The sequence below is a fragment of the Setaria viridis genome, chromosome 9 (genome assembly GCF_005286985.2).
Source record: "Setaria viridis chromosome 9, Setaria_viridis_v4.0, whole genome shotgun sequence".
In the NCBI taxonomy this organism is placed as follows: Eukaryota; Viridiplantae; Streptophyta; class Magnoliopsida; order Poales; family Poaceae; genus Setaria; species Setaria viridis.
Window position 1 is genome coordinate 50,588,472 of NC_048271.2, and position 19,169 is coordinate 50,607,640.

Below are 19,169 nucleotides of genomic sequence, written 5' to 3' on the forward strand. Positions count from 1 at the left end.
CAGTAAATGGAGTTGCAAGTGGAACTGGATTGCATACGTGCAAGCAAAAAATAACAATAAGGACATTCATCATACCTGCTGTGCATCATGAGCAACTCAAGCTCAACATGTCAAGATTATGCAGTGTTTTTATGAAAATTTGTGAGAATGCATCATACACCTTTCCTCAGAGTAGTACTTTTCTTCTGATGGGCTGATGGTGGCTTTCTGTACCCATTCCATGCTTCGGACTGCATTTTGCAATAATGAGAATTCAAAGTTTAGATAGAACAAGGAAGCTTCAGAATATGCAACTTGAGTTGTCAATTCATTTATGCGGGCAATCTTACAAGAAACAAATGCGGTAGCTGTGTAGCTACACCTAGTAGCCAATCATTTGAGCTTCTGTTTATCAAAAAGAATTGCTAGCTTGGCAGCTTTAAATGAAAAGGCTAAAAGAAAGCTATCTCTTGACCGCTATTGCTACTGTATGAAAAATTGAAAGTCTTGATTAAAGAGAAGGACAGAAAATGTCACTGAGCATACGACAAAGTTTCAGATGTTGTCATGTTATGAAATCACGAGGACCTAGCCAAAGAAAACAGTATTGAAAAAATATATAAAAAAAGATTACTAAAAGAATCTGGTATACCGAAAATTCCAATAGTTCAAGGGCTGACGTAAATAGACAGAGCAAATCCCATCCCTGCTGTCTCCTTGAAACCCCATTCTAATAAAAAGTACTAAACTATGATTATTTTATTTAGCCTTATTAGCAACCAAACTTGTTAAATTTACGGATTGGCTTGGCAATGTGCATTGGACAGTAAGCCTTAAGAGGCAACCAAACTTAAACTGGTTATAATTTACAGATTGGCTTGGCAATGTGCATTGGACAGTAAAAAACAATTAATCATAACCATCCTTTAATTTGGGTAGGTGCCATGACTGAATACATGACACCATTTTTATGCCTACATTATTGTTTCAGCAAGATATAGAAAACACATCATTTAGCATTGAAGAACAGAAATATAAAGCATCCATATATCACAGCTTTCATGACAGGACACTTTTTTTTAACTCATCTGTGCCAAACAAACTTTACCAAAACTTACTGTGAACAATTTATTGTAAAGAAAAGAATGCAATCAACTTTCGTATAGAGATAGTATCTCTAATATTAAAATGAGAAGATGTGGAGAATTAAAAAGGTATGAAAAATTATAATAAACAGAATACCTTCAATTCCTCAGAGTCTACAGTCCGGAAGCCTCAAACTATGCGAATCCAGCTTGTCCTAGAAGTTCACCTCGGTGAGCTTTTTGATCTCCAGGACCACATCATTACGGGCGCTCATCTTACCTATTCATCATTGTTACAGTACAATCACAACCAAATCACCTCCACGTAATATGGTAGAAATTTAGCTCCGAGACAGGCCAATTAGCATTTGCAAGTGCTTGCATGTATAGGGAAGATCTGACAAATTCAAGATCTGGGCATTTTCCAACTTAATAATTGAAGTTAGTCTAATAAAGACATCTATTTGTGTACTCAATTGTTCAGAGCAACTCACAACCTGAACTGAGTTATAGGTAGTCAGCAGTCAGCCTGAGATGCTATCGCACACATTACAGCAGCAGTGTCACTGCCCGCGTCGCTTTGCTACTCAATACGTATGTCTGCAATGTAATATTCAACATGAGCTCAGAAAAGACGAGAGTTGCAGAAGTAGGCAGCAAAGCAAAGCAACCATTTTGTAGAAAAGTGACACAGGAAGAAGCTTCTTTCCAGTAGTCAAGCTGAAAACTTTTCTTTTACACATTCCCATGACCATAATATTCAGATGTGATGTTGTTATAGTTAGGCTTAGACAAATGACACCCACATCGAAAAGATTGTCTGCTAAAGAGCTGATTACAAACCCAGGAGGGTAATTAGGGGGTTAGTACATAATGACAAACATGTTATTGTAAAATTGTGTTTCGAATTATTATCTTGCTGCAGCCAATTCTGAATCAGGAATAGGATTATTTTGTTCTTTCGGCAAGCACACCGCAGTCCATCAATAAGTAATGTTTGTTTCTGAACATGAGCTATCAGTGGTTGATAGAATAGTAAAGTTTCTGGATCAAGCTGTAGGCAAAATTATTAATTAGAGTACCTAAAATTAATGTCAATGAGATCAGTAAGATAACGAACCGACTGAGTTTTGGTTGCTGCACAGTCACGTTGTGTTAGAGCACAGAACCACAACTCCTGATCAAGGAGGAATTCCAGCTCATCTCTTGCATCTCTCTGATATCAACGTATTTCCCAGCCCTGTTTATGACCTCCTTTTGTCTCATCCTTGGAAATCCTCAATGGCAATGGAAGATCAAAGCCAGTGTGATGTCAATAGAAATCCTCAATGGCAATGGAAGATCAATCCTCAATGGATAATTTTTTTTGGCCCAATTAAATTTTCAGTACAACATGGGCACAAGCATTACTTCAAACAACCAGTAACAATCATGCATTGGGATTCTTGTTGGACATCGCGCATGTTTCGTAGCGGGGACGGTATATTCCATCCCACCATCGGTTAGGGCGTCTCCGTAAACAACACACGTTCGGCTCCTGTCGTCCGCTCCCATCCGTCCAAACGCTGGGGAGTGGCCCAGATCCACCTACCACGACACACGCCGACCCCACAGCCACAGGTGGGGAGCGTGACGCTGACGCCGCCGCCTCCCATTTCCTTTTGGCCTTTCCCCTCCGTCTCAGGCTCTCAGCTCTCCTCTTGCCGCCACCTCCTCCCAAGTCCCAAGCCATCGCCCTCACGCTTGCTGCCGTCCCGCCGCCGCCGTCACCCGGCCACTGAAGCGGCCCGTGACCTCCTCCCGCTTGGTTCCTCCGGAATCCGGGCGCGAGCTCCCCCTCGTCCGTCCTCTGGCTGTTCCTCCTCCCTTCCTCATCCTCCTCTACCGGGGATTTGGGTTTATCGGTAAGCCCCTCATTCTCTGAACACGTTGGCTTTCCGCCTTTCCTCTAATTCTCGACGGCCGATTCCAGGCATTCCCCGTTCATGGGTCGGTCGCCACTCGCCAATTCGTTTGTGGCCAGTAAGGCTCCGTGGATAGCTCGCGTTTATGCGCCTGATTTTGTTGTTTGCGGCATGTCCGCGTATGCCCCTTGTTTCTGTAGCTCCATCGATCATTTCTAGACGGAAATCTATTTTTACTTAACGGGTAGTGTACATCTAGTGCTTACTTGATTCATGGAGATTCATGGCTTTGCCCCTGTCTTGTGCTTTCCAGCTGAGTTGCGTGACGGCAATGTGCTAGAAGAGCAAATTTGGGCGGCTAGCAACCACTGATTCTTTACTCTTCCTGACATACAATTAAGCACGCCATGTCAACGAGGACAAGGAGGCACTTCGTGATATTCACCACCGCGAGCCTCCCATGGATGACGGGAACCGCCATCAACCCTTTGTTTCGAGCTGCTTACCTGGCAAAAGACGGTGATAAGGATGTCACTTTGGTGATCCCCTGGCTTTGCGTAAGGGACCAAGAGTTAGTTTATCCTAATAAGATTGTGTTTGACTCGCCTTTGGAGCATGAGAGCTATGTTCGTCACTGGATTGAGGAGAGGATTGACTTTAGGCCATCCTTCAGCATCAAATTCTACCCGGGGAAGGTATAATAATTCTATACCCTGTAATTTCTATGTGAAACTTTGAGGCTATCCATCCAAATTAGTGCCTAGAATTATCCTGCCACTCTTCTGGATGTGTGCCTAGAACAATCACGTCTACCCTTCTATGCCACATTGCATTTGTTTTAAGTCTAGTAAAACCTGAGTGAAGTTGTTTCAAACTGACTGCTTCATCCAATGTTACTATGTGAGCCTTGAGGATACCTAGTAGTACTTAGTTCGTATTTTTACAAGACTAGTCCCTTTCCTGTAGCTATTATAAGCGTGCAGTGAATCTTCTCAGTGTCTGGTGCATATGTAGACCTTGCTGCCGTTTGCTTCCATTCAGCAGTATTCTTATTTTACATCATGTTTTTATAGAGTCTCATTTATGGGTATTAAAGATAACTTGACCTACCTTTTTATGATGCAGTTTTCTACAGAAATGAGGAGCATTCTCCCTGTTGGAGATATTACAGAATGCATTCCAGACGAAGTGGCTGACATTGCAGTATTGGAAGAGCCTGAGCATCTAAATTGGTACCACCATGGGCGAAGGTGGAAAAATAAATTCCGGCGAGTGATAGGAATCGTTCACACAAATTATCTGGCATATGTAAGGAGAGAAAAGAATGGGCAAGTGATTGCTTGTTTCCTCAAGTATGCCAACACCTGGGTAACTCGAATTTATTGCCACAAGGTAATAGCTTGAGTTTGCAGCTAGACATATGAGCATATCTACAGTAAAACATTTGTTCTAATAGCATTACTTTCACTCATATAAAACCTTTTTACTTCTGTCCATGATGTCGCGTCTTTTTTCATATACGTTAACAATCTACAGCATGATGTTTTGTGATAAATATACAGATGTCACTAAGCGTGTGTCCTTGCTATTCATTGCATGCCAAAAGTATATGCTTCAGATACAATATCAAATTTTTTAGCTACAACCCTGTTTGTCTCCTGGTTTGATGCAGTGAACTTAGTAGGTACTTTTTCCTGAAAATGTATTATGATTTATGTGCTATGTTGAACTTAGTAGTCAGAAGTGTACAAAAAAGAGCTGCTTGGATTTTTAGTGAAATCCTTGAAACATAAATGAAAGTTGAATTGAGAAGCACAAGCAAAGCCATCTAATGATTCTAATGAACAATTTCTGTACTACCGAGAGAATCCAGAACTACGAACTTCGTCCATGATTTTGTAAAGTCTCGTATGCTGATCTACCACTAGCACTTGACCATTGTGCATTGGTCCTGTTTGGTAGGACCATATGCAATTAGTATTTGATTTGGTGAAGGATGATTTGGTTTTGTTTTAACTAGCAAGTCTAGGCAAGAGTATGGGTACGAATGCTATGTTCTAGAAATAGGCATACTTTCTTGTTAACTAATGAACCTTACATATTGTGAGAAAACAATGTACATATTTATGCATGTGGACCTATTGCATTCCAAAAGTGTTTTATGGTGGTAACTGGTATCCAGTTACAGTTGCATCTTGCTTATTGAAACTTGTAGTCTCTGGTATTTCTGTGCATGATACCTTGATGTATCAAAGTGATTTAAAATTTGGGAAATGGAGAAATTTGTCACTTACGTACCTTGAATTTGCCTCGTATAAATGCATGTGCTGGTTTTCTTTCTACTGCCTCTCTATAAACCATTGGATTTAGAAAACTGAATGCCTAGTTGAGTCGTCCTGCCCTGTTTAATTGAGGCATATACTGACTTTTCTCCTGAACTTAATGCAGATTATCAGGTTGTCAGGTGCCACTCAAGATCTGCCCAGATCTGTTATATGCAACGTCCATGGTGTTAATCCAAAATTTCTTGAGGTAGGCAAACTAAAGTTGAGGCAGCTGCAGAGTGGGGAGAAAGCCTTCACAAAAGGGGCATACTACATCGGGAAGATGGTATGGAGTAAGGGATACAGGGAGCTTCTTGACTTGCTGTCCAAATATCAGACCAAGTTAGCTGGTCTTGAAGTGGATTTATATGGTAGTGGAGAAGATTCTGATGAAGTCCGTGAATCTGCCAATCGTTTAAGTTTGACTGTCAATGTTCATCCTGGTCGTGATCATGCAGATCCCTTGTTCCACGAGTGAGTTTCTTATTGCTTAATTCATTCCACCTTATTTTCATTGACAGTCAATCAGTCATATAAGTTTAACATGCCAAAGACATCTCACTCTCACCATTGAAAAGTTGGGTTTGAATGCAATATTGGTTTGTATTATCTCCCATTGTCAAGACGGTAATAGCAATTTCTTCATCAGCCTTTTGTTATCGGATAGCATGCAACTGAATGAACTGAAACACAAATTACACAAAGTTATCAAAGGAGGCTGGGCAAGGAGTAATTATGTTAGATTACCCAGAGTTTCATTATAAGATTTGGCATCACTGTTGTGCTTTGGATATACCAACTGTTTCTGTTAAAAGTCTGATACACTTTGATTCACCAACAGGTATAAAGTATTCATCAACCCCAGCACCACAGATGTGGTCTGTACGACCACTGCTGAAGCCTTGGCAATGGGAAAGATTGTCATATGTGCCAATCACCCATCAAATGAGTTCTTCAAGCAGTTCCCCAACTGCCGTATCTATAACAACGAAGAAGAGTTTGTACAGCTAACGCTGAATGCCCTATCAGAGCAGCCTGCTCAATTGACAGACACGCAGAGGTACGAGTTGTCATGGGAGGCGGCAACTGAGAGGTTCATCGAGGCCGCTGATATAAACCCACGTGCGCCGGAGTCCAGGACCCATCCAACCTCGAGGGCTTCGTTGCCGGCGTTCCTGAGAACTCGTAGACTGAAACAGAACTTGGAGGACGCGTCAGTTTACCTGCACCAAGCTCTCTCAGGTCTGGAAGTCACCCGGTGTGCATTTGGCGCTGTTCCAAAGACGCTGCAGCCTGACGAGCAGCTATGCAAAGATCTTGGTTTGGCACCTCCGGTGAAGAGGAAAAGGCTGAAATTTAAGCTGACGACGTAACGTTTGTAACTTACATCTACCTCGTGTTTGCAGCGTTTTTCTTCATGCATGTACAGCACTAGTAGACATTTTCTGTTATTTTGAAATGAGACGCTAATGGAGGGTTCGTGCTTATTTTCTCTGTTTACTGGGATGCGTTGACCGGACTACATTGTAAATTTTCTATAATTCTGTGAATTGATTGATGGGCCGTAATGAACTGTGAAGTCTGACGTACGCACTCGCGCTACCATCGCGTGTGGTCACAGAGCGTGCTGATCACTCAATTTTCAACTCCGTATTTAGGTAATCTTGTGGTTGCTGATCACTCGATTATTCTGGTCCTGTCAACATCAGAATCGAGTGATCAGCAAGAGTCAGGCAAGCCTTTTCATGTGCCGTCATGGATCAAAAACGTAAGAGTGCCACTGCCGATAGAGCAAGGCTTACCCCAAATGATCAAGCTAACCACCCCATGAGCCCATGGTAGATCCACAACCACAAGCAAAGCCACGCATTAAAAGCTTAAACTATGACCAGACCCCCATTAATTAGCGAGGCCACTTGCCTTCCTTCCCCCAAAAGCAACCGATTCCAGCCTGCAGGCCACCTGGCTACAATCCGACGATAACGTGGAGACAGCTACCATCCGTCGATAACGTGGAGACAGCTAGTCGCTTTCCTTCGGTCCTTCCTTCTCTCTCCGGCACACGATCCTCGCCGTCCGTCCTATCACGCCGCTCCTGCGCGGACGGGCCAGTGCGCCCCGCCCACGGCTTTTGCAAAACAGCGACCGCGCCGGCCCACGGCTAGGGTGGTAACGGATCCCATGTCCTCCTCCTTCACAGTACAGTTCTATCTAATTTCAATTCAAAATTATATAATATTATAATCCGACCCACGATCCTAAAATTGGCTTGCCGGAGTCGCGTATCTCCCACACCGGATCCTGCTGTAGCGCTGTCTGGCCCCGCGCGCGCCCGCGGCCCGTCGCTGCGGCGCGATACGTGTCCCGTGCACGAAAGCCGAGTACGTCACCGCGGGCGGGGCGGGGCGGGGCGACGCGACGCGACCGCTTTGTCCGGCCGCCTCCACCGCGCGCCTCGTACGGTACGGCCAAGCGCTGACGCGGCAGCGGCCGCGGGCGGGCGACACGTGGTCGCGGCCGGCGGTCCATGTGGGCAAGTTGGGCCACTTGACACGGTGGGGACGAGACGACCCCGCCCCGCCTTCCGCACTGGCGCGCGGACGTGTCGCGGTCGGCGGGGCGCCCACACGTGGCGCGCGATGCGTCCTCTCTCGGGTGAGAGAGAAGAGGAGCGGTGGCACTGCGCGCGGCCGCGGACTTTGCCTTCGTGCGGGCTACTGGTGCCGTGCGGGGCAGCTACTGGTGCCGTGGGGCACACCCCCCGTGGGGACGGTTTGTCAGTGAGCGAGGCTGGATCGGAGATAAGTATGGTGACGAGGGCGGGTAGTACAGGTACCTGAAAAGTGACCGGGCAAGTTGGGTGGTGTTGTCCCCACGTGGCAGAACGTGGCTCCACTCCACCTCCCCTTTTGCTCCTAATCGCCGCCGATCTTCCCGCGCCACGCCGAGCCGGGCTTGCGAGCTCCGCGACGCCGGAGCCACCTACGAAATGATGTTTTCTACTCGTGAGATCTATTTTAACAGCCTAATAATTTTAACACAATAAAAATTTTGTAAATAACGGACGGAAGAGGAAGAAAAGACAAACGGACTGGCTAGCTTTGAGTTTATTTTTGCCAGTGCCGGAGAGTCCAATTACTTATTTTCAATATTCGTGTGAAATTCTTGCGTTTTAGGGAGCCAGTTAACCAAACTACTCCAGTATTAATAATCGAATTGTGGCCACATGCTAAAAATATATACAATAAATAACATATATAAACAGAAATTACCACCATAACATTATGTTAAAACATACTTAGTTACCATACCCTTTTTTTGATGTCACGACTTTGAATAGTATTTTGACAATTACCATAACAAGTTAATAGTTGGCCTCAATTTTGCCAAATGTCACTACGAACTTCACTATCTTCTTCGGTAAAAAAAACTTCACTATCTTCTTCTACATGTACCATCTCATCATCTGAAGTGACTCCACCTTGACCTCGCTCCTCCACAATCATTTTTCACTTGAGAACTGCAAGATTTCTCTACCATCTAGCTACACGATGACTTCTTTGTCGTGGCTAGAGGACAATAAAAACCTTCTTTCACTCCCTAAAACCTTAAACCTAAATGACACTTTTTTATCGTGCCATCCAACAACCAGGTTGCCAACATTTTAAAAAAGAACATTGAATAAAAGCACTGCTAATTCATGCATATGTTACCCTGCATTCTTTTATCTCGGTTGCCAGAAGCTGATCTTATCATTGGGGCATACAAAATTGAATATAAGGTTATAATAAAATTTGTAATTTAATTCACATTCCCTCGATACATAATAAATGACAAGCTAAGAAATTCCAAATACCAAAAAATAGTATCACGGACTCACGGTTTGATGGGACCACATAAATCAGAAATAGGTAAAATAGGTGAGATTAACACCAAAAAGAGGTAGCTAGCTAACGAAAATGTGAAAGTGATTTTAATTGCCATGGATTAACGTCTAACTACTTTGGAGCATTTTGTGTGTCCATGGGGGCAATTGAGCCACTCGCTAGTGTGGTACGGGAAGGTGAACAGTTAGCCTCTCATACCTAATGTTATGTATCATGGATCGCGGGACATGCGATACATGATATGACAGTTATGATGTGGTGCTCCAGCAGGCAAACGACCGCGACACCCATTGCGCGATATGGTGCTCCAATAGGCAAACGGCCGCGACACCTATCGCACGATGTGGCACTTCAGCAAGCGAATGGTGCAACACCCAGCTCGCGATGCAGCACTCCAACAGGTAAAGAGCTGTGACACCCGACACACGATATAGCGCACAAGCACTCAAATAGCCACGACACTCAATGTCCGATGCAGTGCTCTAACAAGCAAATAAAGGGGCGCGACACCCCACGTGCGATGCGGTGCACTGACATGAAAAAAGCCATGACATCCAGCCCATGATACGGCGTACTAGAAGGGTAAGCGGCCACGTCACCTAGCGCGTGATGTGGCGCACTATCAGACAAACGGCCACGTCACCTGCAGTGTGATCCAACGCACTAGAGGGTAAACGGCTTCGACACCTAGCGTGTGACGCGCCCACTAACAGGCAAATGGCCACAACATCTAACTTGTGACGCGGCCCACTAGCAGGCAAACGGCCGCGACACCTAGCGTGTGACGCGGCACACTAGCATGCTAACTAACCGGCACCCGTCATTCTCTACGGCGCGAAAATATCCACGCAGGAGATAAGCGATAGCACGCGAGTTGCTCACGGACTTTGGATGCTAGCCCAAAGCCAGACCTTTCCACCGCTATAAATTGCTCTTCTGCTAGCCTTGTTCTTGCATCGATCTTCTTCCTTCTGGGGCCCTAACTTACTCTAAAGCTCCCTTGTCTAGGATAGCTTCAACCATAAGATCTGCCACCTCTACATGCTTTGTTAGTTTGGCAGGGTAAGTAGCCCCCACCTTAATCATCTCCACTGTCGTCTGGTGCCTGTTATCTAACTAGCCGCGACCTACCGTGGTGTTCACTAGTCTTCCTGTCTTGGCTAGATCTCTGCATCCAAAGGTTCCCAGAATCATGAATCTCAAACCCTTAGCCCTAGTTCCTAGTCTCTAATTTTAACCCGCTTTTTGAAATGTGATCCGTCGCAGATTGAGTATGTGATTAAAGATTTTGCTGGAGATGGCGAAGATTGTTAAGTAGAGAGAGAAAGGTAGAGATAGTGAATAATAGAGGTGGAATATGGTTTTTCAAAAAGAGAAAAAAAAGAACTTGCCCCGAGGTGACAGTAGGAGGGTCATCGGTTCGTGATTCTGGGTACTTTTGGATTTGGATGTCGTTCAGCCAGTCTGCATCCACCGGTCACTGCGCGCATCCGCGACTCGACTCGGCACACACAACCCACGGGCCCAGCTCCAGCCGTGGCTGCCGATCCCACCGCGGCACGCTCGGCTCTCGCCGCGGCTGCGCGGTGGCGCGCGAGCTCGCACCACGCGTCGGCCGCCGCATCGACACGCGTCGCGCCGGAGGCAGCAGGCCTGCGCGTCTCCGCCATCCCCAGCGGAAGCGCATGCCTCAAAAGCGAAACCAACCAGCCCAAAAAGGAGCAGAAAGCTTTGCCTCCCCCTCATCTTCTCCCCCCTTCCCCGCGAGGCGCGCTCGAGGCCCCGGCGAGGAGAAGCAGCAGCGCGTCACCTCGCCAATGGCGGCCCCCTCCCTCCTCCTCCGCGTAAGTGGCCCTCTCTTCCCCGTCCCGTCTGCTCCGGCGCGGCGACTCTGCTTGCGCCGCCGGGAATTGTTGCTCCTGCCGTCCTGCGGCGTTGCTCAGCTCTTGCCTTATCTTGTCCCTGACCCCGTCTCCTGCAGGTACTTCTTGGATGCGGGCGCTTCCTGTGACAAGCTTGCGCGCGGGATGGAGGGCTATTCGAGGGACTTGCTGGGCGGGATCGGCAGGGGAGACGCGCCGGCGCCGCCACAGGAGCAGGGTCCGGGGCCGGCGCGGTCGGAGGAGGTCGAGCTGAGCCTCGGGCTGTCCCTCGGCGGGCGGTTCGGGGTCGATAGGAAGGGGGAGAAGCTCGCCCGGTCGTCGTCCATGGCGGCCGTCATGACGGCGCCCGTGGAGGCGCCCGCGCTCGGGAGGACGAGCTCGCTGCCGGTCGAGACGGAGGCGTCGGAGGTGGGGAGGAAGCAGGGGCTGGATGGATGGGGTTCGAGCCGTGAGACCGGTGGTCCCGCCGAGGAGCCGGCGGCGAGACTGCGGCCGAGCTTGAGCCCTTCATCTGGCTCGTCGGACGGCGAAGGGCAAAGGTTGCAAGGTGCGTGTGGCTTCTCTGTTTTCTCCCGTGGGAGGTTTATACTTAGTATTTCGCTACCCATAGGTGGTAATTTAGCTTTCAGATTCCATGCTTAGCAGTGCTGATTGAGATTGATTTGGTTGATGACTTGATGTTTGTAAAATTGCGTTAATTAGGCATTATATTTTATTGCAGAGGAGAAAAACATGATAGGCAGATACCAATCTTTCAAGAAATCAGTTTGTGATTTGCAGTGTTGAGTGACGTATGATGTATGAAGTAGAAACGTAGAACACTTGTGCGTGGAGGCCTAGAGTAAGTATTGAGATTTGGCTAGCTAATGAGATCTGGGGCTGCATCCTGCATTGTTAGCATTGGGCAATTGTAGTACAGCTTGTTTCGCGCTTCTTGTACTGAACAACTTTACCATACCAAATTATGGGAGTTAAACTATTTACAACCGTTGCATGTCACATTCAAGTACAATGAACAGGGTGCTTTATCAAGCATGATGTAGTTTGATGGATGGATGGTAAGCAAGTTTATTTTCAGGATATTAACTATGCTCTTGTAGCTTTTTAGGTCGCATGACATGAACAAAGTATTTTTCTCTTACCTGAATAGTTTGATGAGAAATCAACTCACATAACCATGTGTGCCTTTTCTTCTACATATCCTGTACTATTTTTAGGTGGCATTTGGTTCGTGGGAAATGGATAGGGAAAGGGTAATGAGGGGTGGATAGGTTTTATCCCATGTTTGGATAGTGGAAAAGGGAAATGTAGATGGATTGGATAGGGAGATGAGGTTGCCTTTTCCAGCGATCTGAACCCGATGGGAATGGTGGGTTACCAACAGGAAATCAGGCTGTGGCGTGGTGGACACGGAGCAACATTGGTTGTGGGGTGAGACGATGACGCTGCCATGGTATCCATGGTTTGGGTTTGAAGTGGGTCCTACTTGCTAAATAAATAGAACAGACTCCACGTTGCTTCAAACCCAAACCCAAACCTGATTTGCCAAACAACGGATTGATTTTCAAATGTTATTTCCCGATCCATAACCCACCTCTCCATATCCCATCCTATATCGCTCTTTCCCTTTCCCACTCACCATCCAACACCACCTTAAGTGATTCTTGTAGTTGGAGAAAGTACTAACTACTGAATATTGCAGACACCCTCGTAAGGAGTACTTCACTCCCTGCCAGCATTGATGCTGCTGGCACCGAGGAGTGGAGGAAGCGAAAGGCAGCTCAGAGTCTGAAGAGGCTCGAGTTGAAAAGGAAGAGGGTTGAGAGGAGGAACTCTCTCACTTGCAACACCTTAAAAGAAGCGGGTGGGCAAATCGTGGAAGAGGTGATGAGGGCTCCCAATGACAAATTGCATCAGGCTATCAGCACATCACACGATAGTTTGTCAGCAGGGCGAAGGAAGCCAAATTCAGCCTCCAAAGGTATTCTTTTGTTTGTATGTTTGTTCCACCGTTTAGGCTTTCTCAATATCCATTTCCCATGTTTCCAAGAACATGAATCTTACCTGCCACCACAGTATCAGCGACAATATACCATAAGCGTAACAACTGAATGACCTGGATTGTGAGCTGTTGTTTGTTTATGATCGAAACACTTACTATTCTCTAGTGGTTCTTCCTTCCATTTGTTTTCTGTTATAAAAAGCTGCTGTATCTTACTTTCATGTCTGATCTTCCAGGAACAGCCACTGCCGAGGCGCACAGCCCGTCATCAGTTGGTCCACCCGCTGGTGAGGTTGCAAGTTGCGCAACGGTAGCAAGCCTACCACCGTCTTCGTTGGCTGGCAGAGCGGCAGCCCTTGGCTCCAGGGGATATCAACAAAGCACTTCGGGCACATATGCAGCAAGGGCAAGGAGCATGGGGGATGTGGAGAGAACCATGATGCAAGAGATGCCGAGCGTCTTCACCAAGGGTCTCCCCAACGGCAACAGGTTGGAAGGCTTCCTGTACAAGTACAGGAAAGGCGAACAAGTGCGAATAGTTTGCATTTGCCATGGGACCTTCCACACTCCCGCCGGGTTCGTGGAGCACGCGGGGGGCGGCAACGTCTCCAACCCGCTGCGGCATATTGTCGTCACCCCGCTCGAGAACCTGTGAACCTTCGCTGCCAGACCCATGCAAATGCAAGTGTTCTGTAGTGTCACCTTCAGCCTAGCATCAGAGTAGATGTCATCGACCGATTGTGTAGTACAGTGCTTATTATGCTGATGAAATTGAGGGCCATTGCTCCCAGCCCTGCCGACATCTTGGTGGTAGCATGACCTGTTGATAATGACTTAATCCTTCCTGAGAGTGGTTTAGTTCTGTAGCGTCAGCCTTCAGCCTAGCATCAGAGTAGATGTCATCGACAGATTGTGTAGTGCAGTGCTTATTATGCTGATGAAATTGGGAGCCATTTCTCCCGGTTCTGCCGACTTCTTGGTGTAACATGACCTGTTGATAATTGTCTTGATCCTTTCTGAGCGTGATTTAGCCCTGCAACTTCCTTTCGTGTTGGTAGCCATGATTTCGCAAAGCTCCCTATCACTAGTGATAATGTAGACCATCAACTTTTCTATAACTTGAAAAAGGAGTGCGATGGCCATATGCATCTCGTGTAGAGTATAATAGTATTTGTTTCTTTATTCCATTAGAGTGATTCCTCGATAAGGTGGCAGTGGCGATTCTCGAAAACCTTGTCAGGAAAGACACTTGAATGGATGTCACAGTAATGCATAGTGCAATTTGTATTATATATACACTGATGACTGGTGAGAAAGAAAAGGTTGACTCTACAAGTCTACATCTGGTTGCCGAATGCCGATAGATACAGAACTGAGAAAATGAGCGGCGAGCTTACTTCAATTACTCCTAATAATCTTTGGCTATTTGCTCAAAATATTGCAGATATGATGTTACTCGAACTGGAATTCTACAAGCTCAAAATATTGCGGATATGATGGAATTCTACAAAGGCTTCATACTGAACTGTCTTAGCATCTTGTTGCTTGACATCAAGCTAAACATACACCTACATATCTTACATCAGCGCTAAAACTAGTGAGCACCTACTTAACACAGGATAACATTAAGTTACTACATCTCAAAAGCCTGCCTTGTGTAGGAAAACATCAAGAGGGCCAGCCCTCCACGATTCACCAGATACACTACATCTTCTAGCAAGCAGTAAGCTTCGCGATCTCCTCGAGCAGGTACTTAGATTCAGCTGCGTAGTCAACCGGCGCCTCTGTCCTCACGGTGATCCTCTGCCTCCTCTCGTTCATGTACTCATGCTGCGCCACGCTGACGCGGAACAGATGGGGAACCCATGTGGCTTCCTTGAGCTTCTGAATGTAGCTGTCGTCGCCCTCCTGCAAGGATGATGATCACACCATCAGGCACAGGCAAACAAGGAAACAGCTGTTGCATTCTGGAAACTGAAGGCTAAAGCTGACAAGTTTTCTCAAGCCGGAATTTACCTCTTTCCTGATCCGATCAAGCTCATCAGCGCTGCAGCCAATGATCCTCTCTGCATGCTCGTTGAAGACAGAAACCCATGCCTCACCAGTGGGATCAGAAACCTTGATGACCATGATGTATCTGAACGAGGCATGTAAATATTCAGATTGGCACCAAATAAATAGTACTAGCAGCCTAGCAGGTATGGACATAATCTGGCCATGATTTTATTACCTCAGTGAGCACTCAGCATCATTCTTATTGCATCCTTCACACCAGTATCCACCTCCAACAGCTTCAGTCACCTTCTTGTTGCAGGTCTTGCAAGCACGGTACCACATGTTCTGATCAGGCTTGATGTGGCTTATGATAGCATTCAAACTGAAGAAAACAGGCTGCAAAACGAAACAAGTCAAATTGGGATAGCTGCCAAAATGCAATTTCACTTTCAAGATAGGAATAGTTTCACATTTCCATGAATGGTCAAGATTGTACCTTTTCGTGACCCATGTTGGGATCACTGGTGATGTGAGACAGAAAAACTCTATCAGAATACATGGATCTCAAGCCACCAGCCCGTGCTGCACCCATGTCTGCGCCAATCGGTGCCATTGAAGTACCCTTGCCTTCATTGTCATACCTGGTTAACAAAATATAACAGGAATTTCAGATTACTAAACGGAAGTCTGATAAAGACTAAGTGTTCAGGAGATAAAATTTACCATGATTTAAGATTGTGCACTTCAGGAAGGTCTGGATTAACCATAAGAGTACTTTTGCCTACAGTTGAAAGGGACACACCTGGAAAACAAATTTCAAGAACAGTTTAATACTACACGCTTTGCAAACCAACTGATGATCAGTAACTTTAGATTGAGTTAGTAGACTGAAGAGAGATTTGATGATATACCTTGGAAGTCAGACACTCTTAAGCTCCTTATCGCAATGATGGGCGAACTGTCAACCATGTCCAAGAGTTCTTGGCCAGTGGTAGTAGCAAGATCATTCCAAAGTGAAATACTAACAGTTTTGCCCCTGCAATCAAATGAAGGATAAACCACCATATGCATGTCAATAAATGAATGTGTTATGAGCTGTCAACAAGTAAAGAAATCAAGTGATACTTACGAGTCATCTGCAACAACAATGTCACGCTTTGGGATTGTCTCATTGTCAAGCTTTCTCCTAATACTCATTGTGGGTGATACGCTCTGAACAACACCAACAATATCTGAAATAATACATATATGGTGTTAGCCAGACACTACAGAGTGTTTTGCTCCAAAAGGCATTACAGAGTGAAAAATAATGCCAACCAAATTTAAATAATTCTGACTTACCTACAAGCTCCCTGCCATTGACATATGATCCTAGTTGATCAATCTTGACAAAATTGTATTGCACCGGTGGAATGAAAGTTTCCCCCTCTGCTTCTTCAACAACAGCACTCTCATTCAGCGTCATCTCATAATCATTCTGGACAGTCTTGAACTGCTTGTTGGCAATCCTAAGTGATCCCTTGGAGACATAGTAGACCTTCCCCAGCTCAAACATTGGGTAGAACTTCTTTGCAGCCTCATTGAACATGGTGGCCTGGATCTGGGTGCCCTGTACATAACAAATTCACATCAGCTTATGAACCCACCACAACTCAGTGCACAATCTGCCCTTAAACATGAGAACATTTGCAATCAGAGCACTTACATCCTCATCAGTGAGCTCTACATTGAAGACACAGCCTTCTCCACGGGCATTCTTGTAGGTTCTCAGGTTGCCTTTGCTCGTAACCCGCACCTTGATGACCCAGTTACCCTGGTAGGGGTTGAGAGAGATCAAAGGATGGACCCTCCTTGTCATGGACAGGCGCGCCGCTGGAGCAGCACTGCATGCACAGAAGAATAGCAATGAACTGTAAATCTAGATCCTCTACAGGCTTAACCAGAACATCCGAGACAAAGTGGCCGCAACTGCAAGCACTTACTTTCCACGCTGCTCGTTCACGATCTGGGACGCGGATTTCACCTCCAGCTTCGGCTTCAGCACGACCGGGGGAGCATTTACGGGCTTGGACAAAACCATTTCTTCGTCCTTGGGCTTGATGACAATCGCAGGCTCCTCTTCTTTCTTGGCCTCGCTCTTGATCTCGGCGTCGAGCACTTGAGACACAACCTCGCATTTGGTGATAATCAAGGCCCTGCAGCACACAGAACAGGAAATCAGGAACCGAGGGAAGCACCGAGTACGGGAACAATTCCAAAATTAGTCCACAGCGCAGTGACGAAGGAAGAAGGATGCTGGGATTTACTTGTTGTCGTTGTTGCCGCCGACGGCGTTGCAGGTGTAATCGAGGATGCGGATGAGGCCGAGGTTCTGCAGGTTGCCGGAGCGAACCTCCGCCGCGAATTGGGTGGGGAGCATCGCCTTGATCTTGTCCTTGCCGTCGCTCGCCATGAAACTGCAAGGCAACACCAGATCCAAAATCCAAGCGCAGGCTCGTCAGACCCTCCCACCAAATCCAGAGGAACCGCGCTAGAACAGAACAGATCCGCCGTTTCTACGGAACGAAAAACTAGCACGAGACTAGATCCAGCACGACGAGGGAGGGGAGGAGATGAGAGCTCACCCAAAACGGTTGCCGATGGCCTTGAGGTCGACGACCTGGACGACGAGCTCCGGGACCGTGGCGGCGTCGGCCGGCGACGGCTTCTCCAGGATGTGGGACACGGCGCCCGGCGTCACGGACTTGGCGGCGTCCATGGCTCCTCTCCTCTCGCCTGCGGAATCGTCTGCCGGAGGAAGGAAGGTTTCGCGCGGATCTGTGGGGGAGCGCTGGGCGGCGGCGGAAATGCGTCGGAGCTGCCGAGGCGGGTGCGCGCGCTTATAAGGTGGATTTGGGAGGGAAATGGCGGGAGGCGGGCGGCGCTTGGTGGGTTTTTCTGGTTTGGGCGTTTGCCGCCGCGGGGGTTGGCGGCTGGTTTCGTTTTCGCACTCGTTTTGCGCTCGCGCGGGAGAAATTCGAGAGGGTTTTGGCGCCGGGGGGCGCGGAAGCGGGCAGGGAGAGGATAGGCACGATTAGGCGGGGTGGGCCGGCTGGGTGTACGCTTCCTTTCACATTTTCCAGAGGTCTGGGCTGGGCCGGAATTGCTAGGCTAGTTTGGGCCCGATCGTGAGCTGTTGCTTGCCCGACCTGTGTGGCTTTACTTACCCCGTTAGAGCATCTCCAACACCAACAGCTTTGGTAAAACTGAAGGCACAGGAGAGAGAAAATTTTAGGTTCTCCGAAGTTACCTCCTCCAACAGCGTAGGTATAAATATGTATAACTGAGGAGGTATTTAGATAGATACTAGATGCTAAATTTTAGCAGTGTCACATCGGAGGCTAATTAAAGGACTAAATATAAGCTAATTATAAAACTAATTGCAAAATTCCTAGGCTAATTCGCGAGATGAATCTATTAAGCCTAATTAATCCATCATTAGCAAATGGTTGTTGTAGCACCACATTATCAAATCATGATCTAATTAGACTTAATAGATTCGTCTAGTGAATAAGACTCCATATGTGCAATTAATTTTGTAATTAACCTATGTTTAATACTCTTAATTAATATCAAACATCTGATGACAGGTGCTAAACTTTAACGGGTGGTATCAAACACCCCCTGAATACCTATATTTCAGCCAAGGACTAATCCGCAAGTGGAATCTTTTTCCAAGGGTTGATCTGCAAACTTGTCTCCTCCTTTCCCCTCACCTCTTCTTCCTCCGCACCCGCGCCGCTCCTCTCCTCTCGCGGCAGCAGCGCCGCTGCTTCCCTGCTCTCCTCCAGCCCAGATCGACGTCGGCCGTTGCTCCTCCACCGGCCTCTGTCCAAATCGCAGTCGCGTCCATGTTGCTCCGCCGTCCTCCATTCCAAATCGTCGGCCCTTGCTCCGCCGCCCTCCGTCCCCAACTCAACGTCGGCTCTTGCTCCTCCGCCTCCGCCTCCTCACCCCGGCGCTGTGCGGGGCCGCGACTGGTAGCGCTGCGGGCGGGCGCGGCCGACCCGAGACGGTGCGGCTCCGCCTCCACCACCGGCCCGCATCGGACGTCGTTCCCACGCCCCGGGT

The 19,169-nt window shown here is 47.2% G+C and overlaps 3 protein-coding genes across 4 annotated transcripts; 2 read left to right on the forward strand and 1 right to left on the reverse strand.

The window, feature by feature from the left end:
- Positions 1-2,735: 2,735 nt before the first annotated feature.
- On the forward strand, positions 2,736-6,871 carry LOC117838290 (digalactosyldiacylglycerol synthase 2, chloroplastic). The gene is made up of 5 exons (XM_034718252.2): positions 2,736-2,968; positions 3,282-3,663; positions 4,094-4,360; positions 5,417-5,766; positions 6,134-6,871. Exons 2-5 carry the CDS (start codon positions 3,376-3,378, stop codon positions 6,663-6,665), a joined length of 1,437 nt encoding a protein of 478 aa, XP_034574143.1. The 5' UTR covers positions 2,736-2,968; positions 3,282-3,375; the 3' UTR covers positions 6,666-6,871.
- A 3,825-nt stretch (positions 6,872-10,696) lies between these two features.
- Positions 10,697-14,103, forward strand: LOC117835139 (ninja-family protein 1). Of its 2 annotated transcripts, XM_034714511.2 has the most exons (4): positions 10,727-11,023; positions 11,161-11,609; positions 12,765-13,043; positions 13,301-14,103. In XM_034714511.2, exons 2-4 carry the CDS (start codon positions 11,207-11,209, stop codon positions 13,717-13,719), a joined length of 1,101 nt encoding a protein of 366 aa, XP_034570402.1. In that variant the 5' UTR covers positions 10,727-11,023; positions 11,161-11,206; the 3' UTR covers positions 13,720-14,103. The 2 variants fall into 2 exon arrangements, with proteins under 2 accessions (XP_034570403.1, XP_034570402.1); XM_034714512.2 differs by lacking the exon at positions 12,765-13,043 and having other exon boundaries at positions 10,697-11,023.
- A 413-nt stretch (positions 14,104-14,516) lies between these two features.
- Positions 14,517-17,947, reverse strand: LOC117835137 (replication protein A 70 kDa DNA-binding subunit B). Its single transcript, XM_034714509.2, has 12 exons — positions 17,684-17,947; positions 17,366-17,515; positions 17,042-17,254; positions 16,765-16,942; positions 16,401-16,668; positions 16,189-16,291; positions 15,971-16,095; positions 15,783-15,861; positions 15,556-15,700; positions 15,295-15,455; positions 15,081-15,201; positions 14,517-14,972 (listed from the first exon to the last, which is right to left on the reverse strand). The coding sequence occupies exons 1-12, from the start codon at positions 17,815-17,817 to the stop codon at positions 14,778-14,780; spliced, it is 1,872 nt and encodes a 623-aa protein (XP_034570400.1). The 5' UTR covers positions 17,818-17,947; the 3' UTR covers positions 14,517-14,777.
- Positions 17,948-19,169: the final 1,222 nt, after the last annotated feature.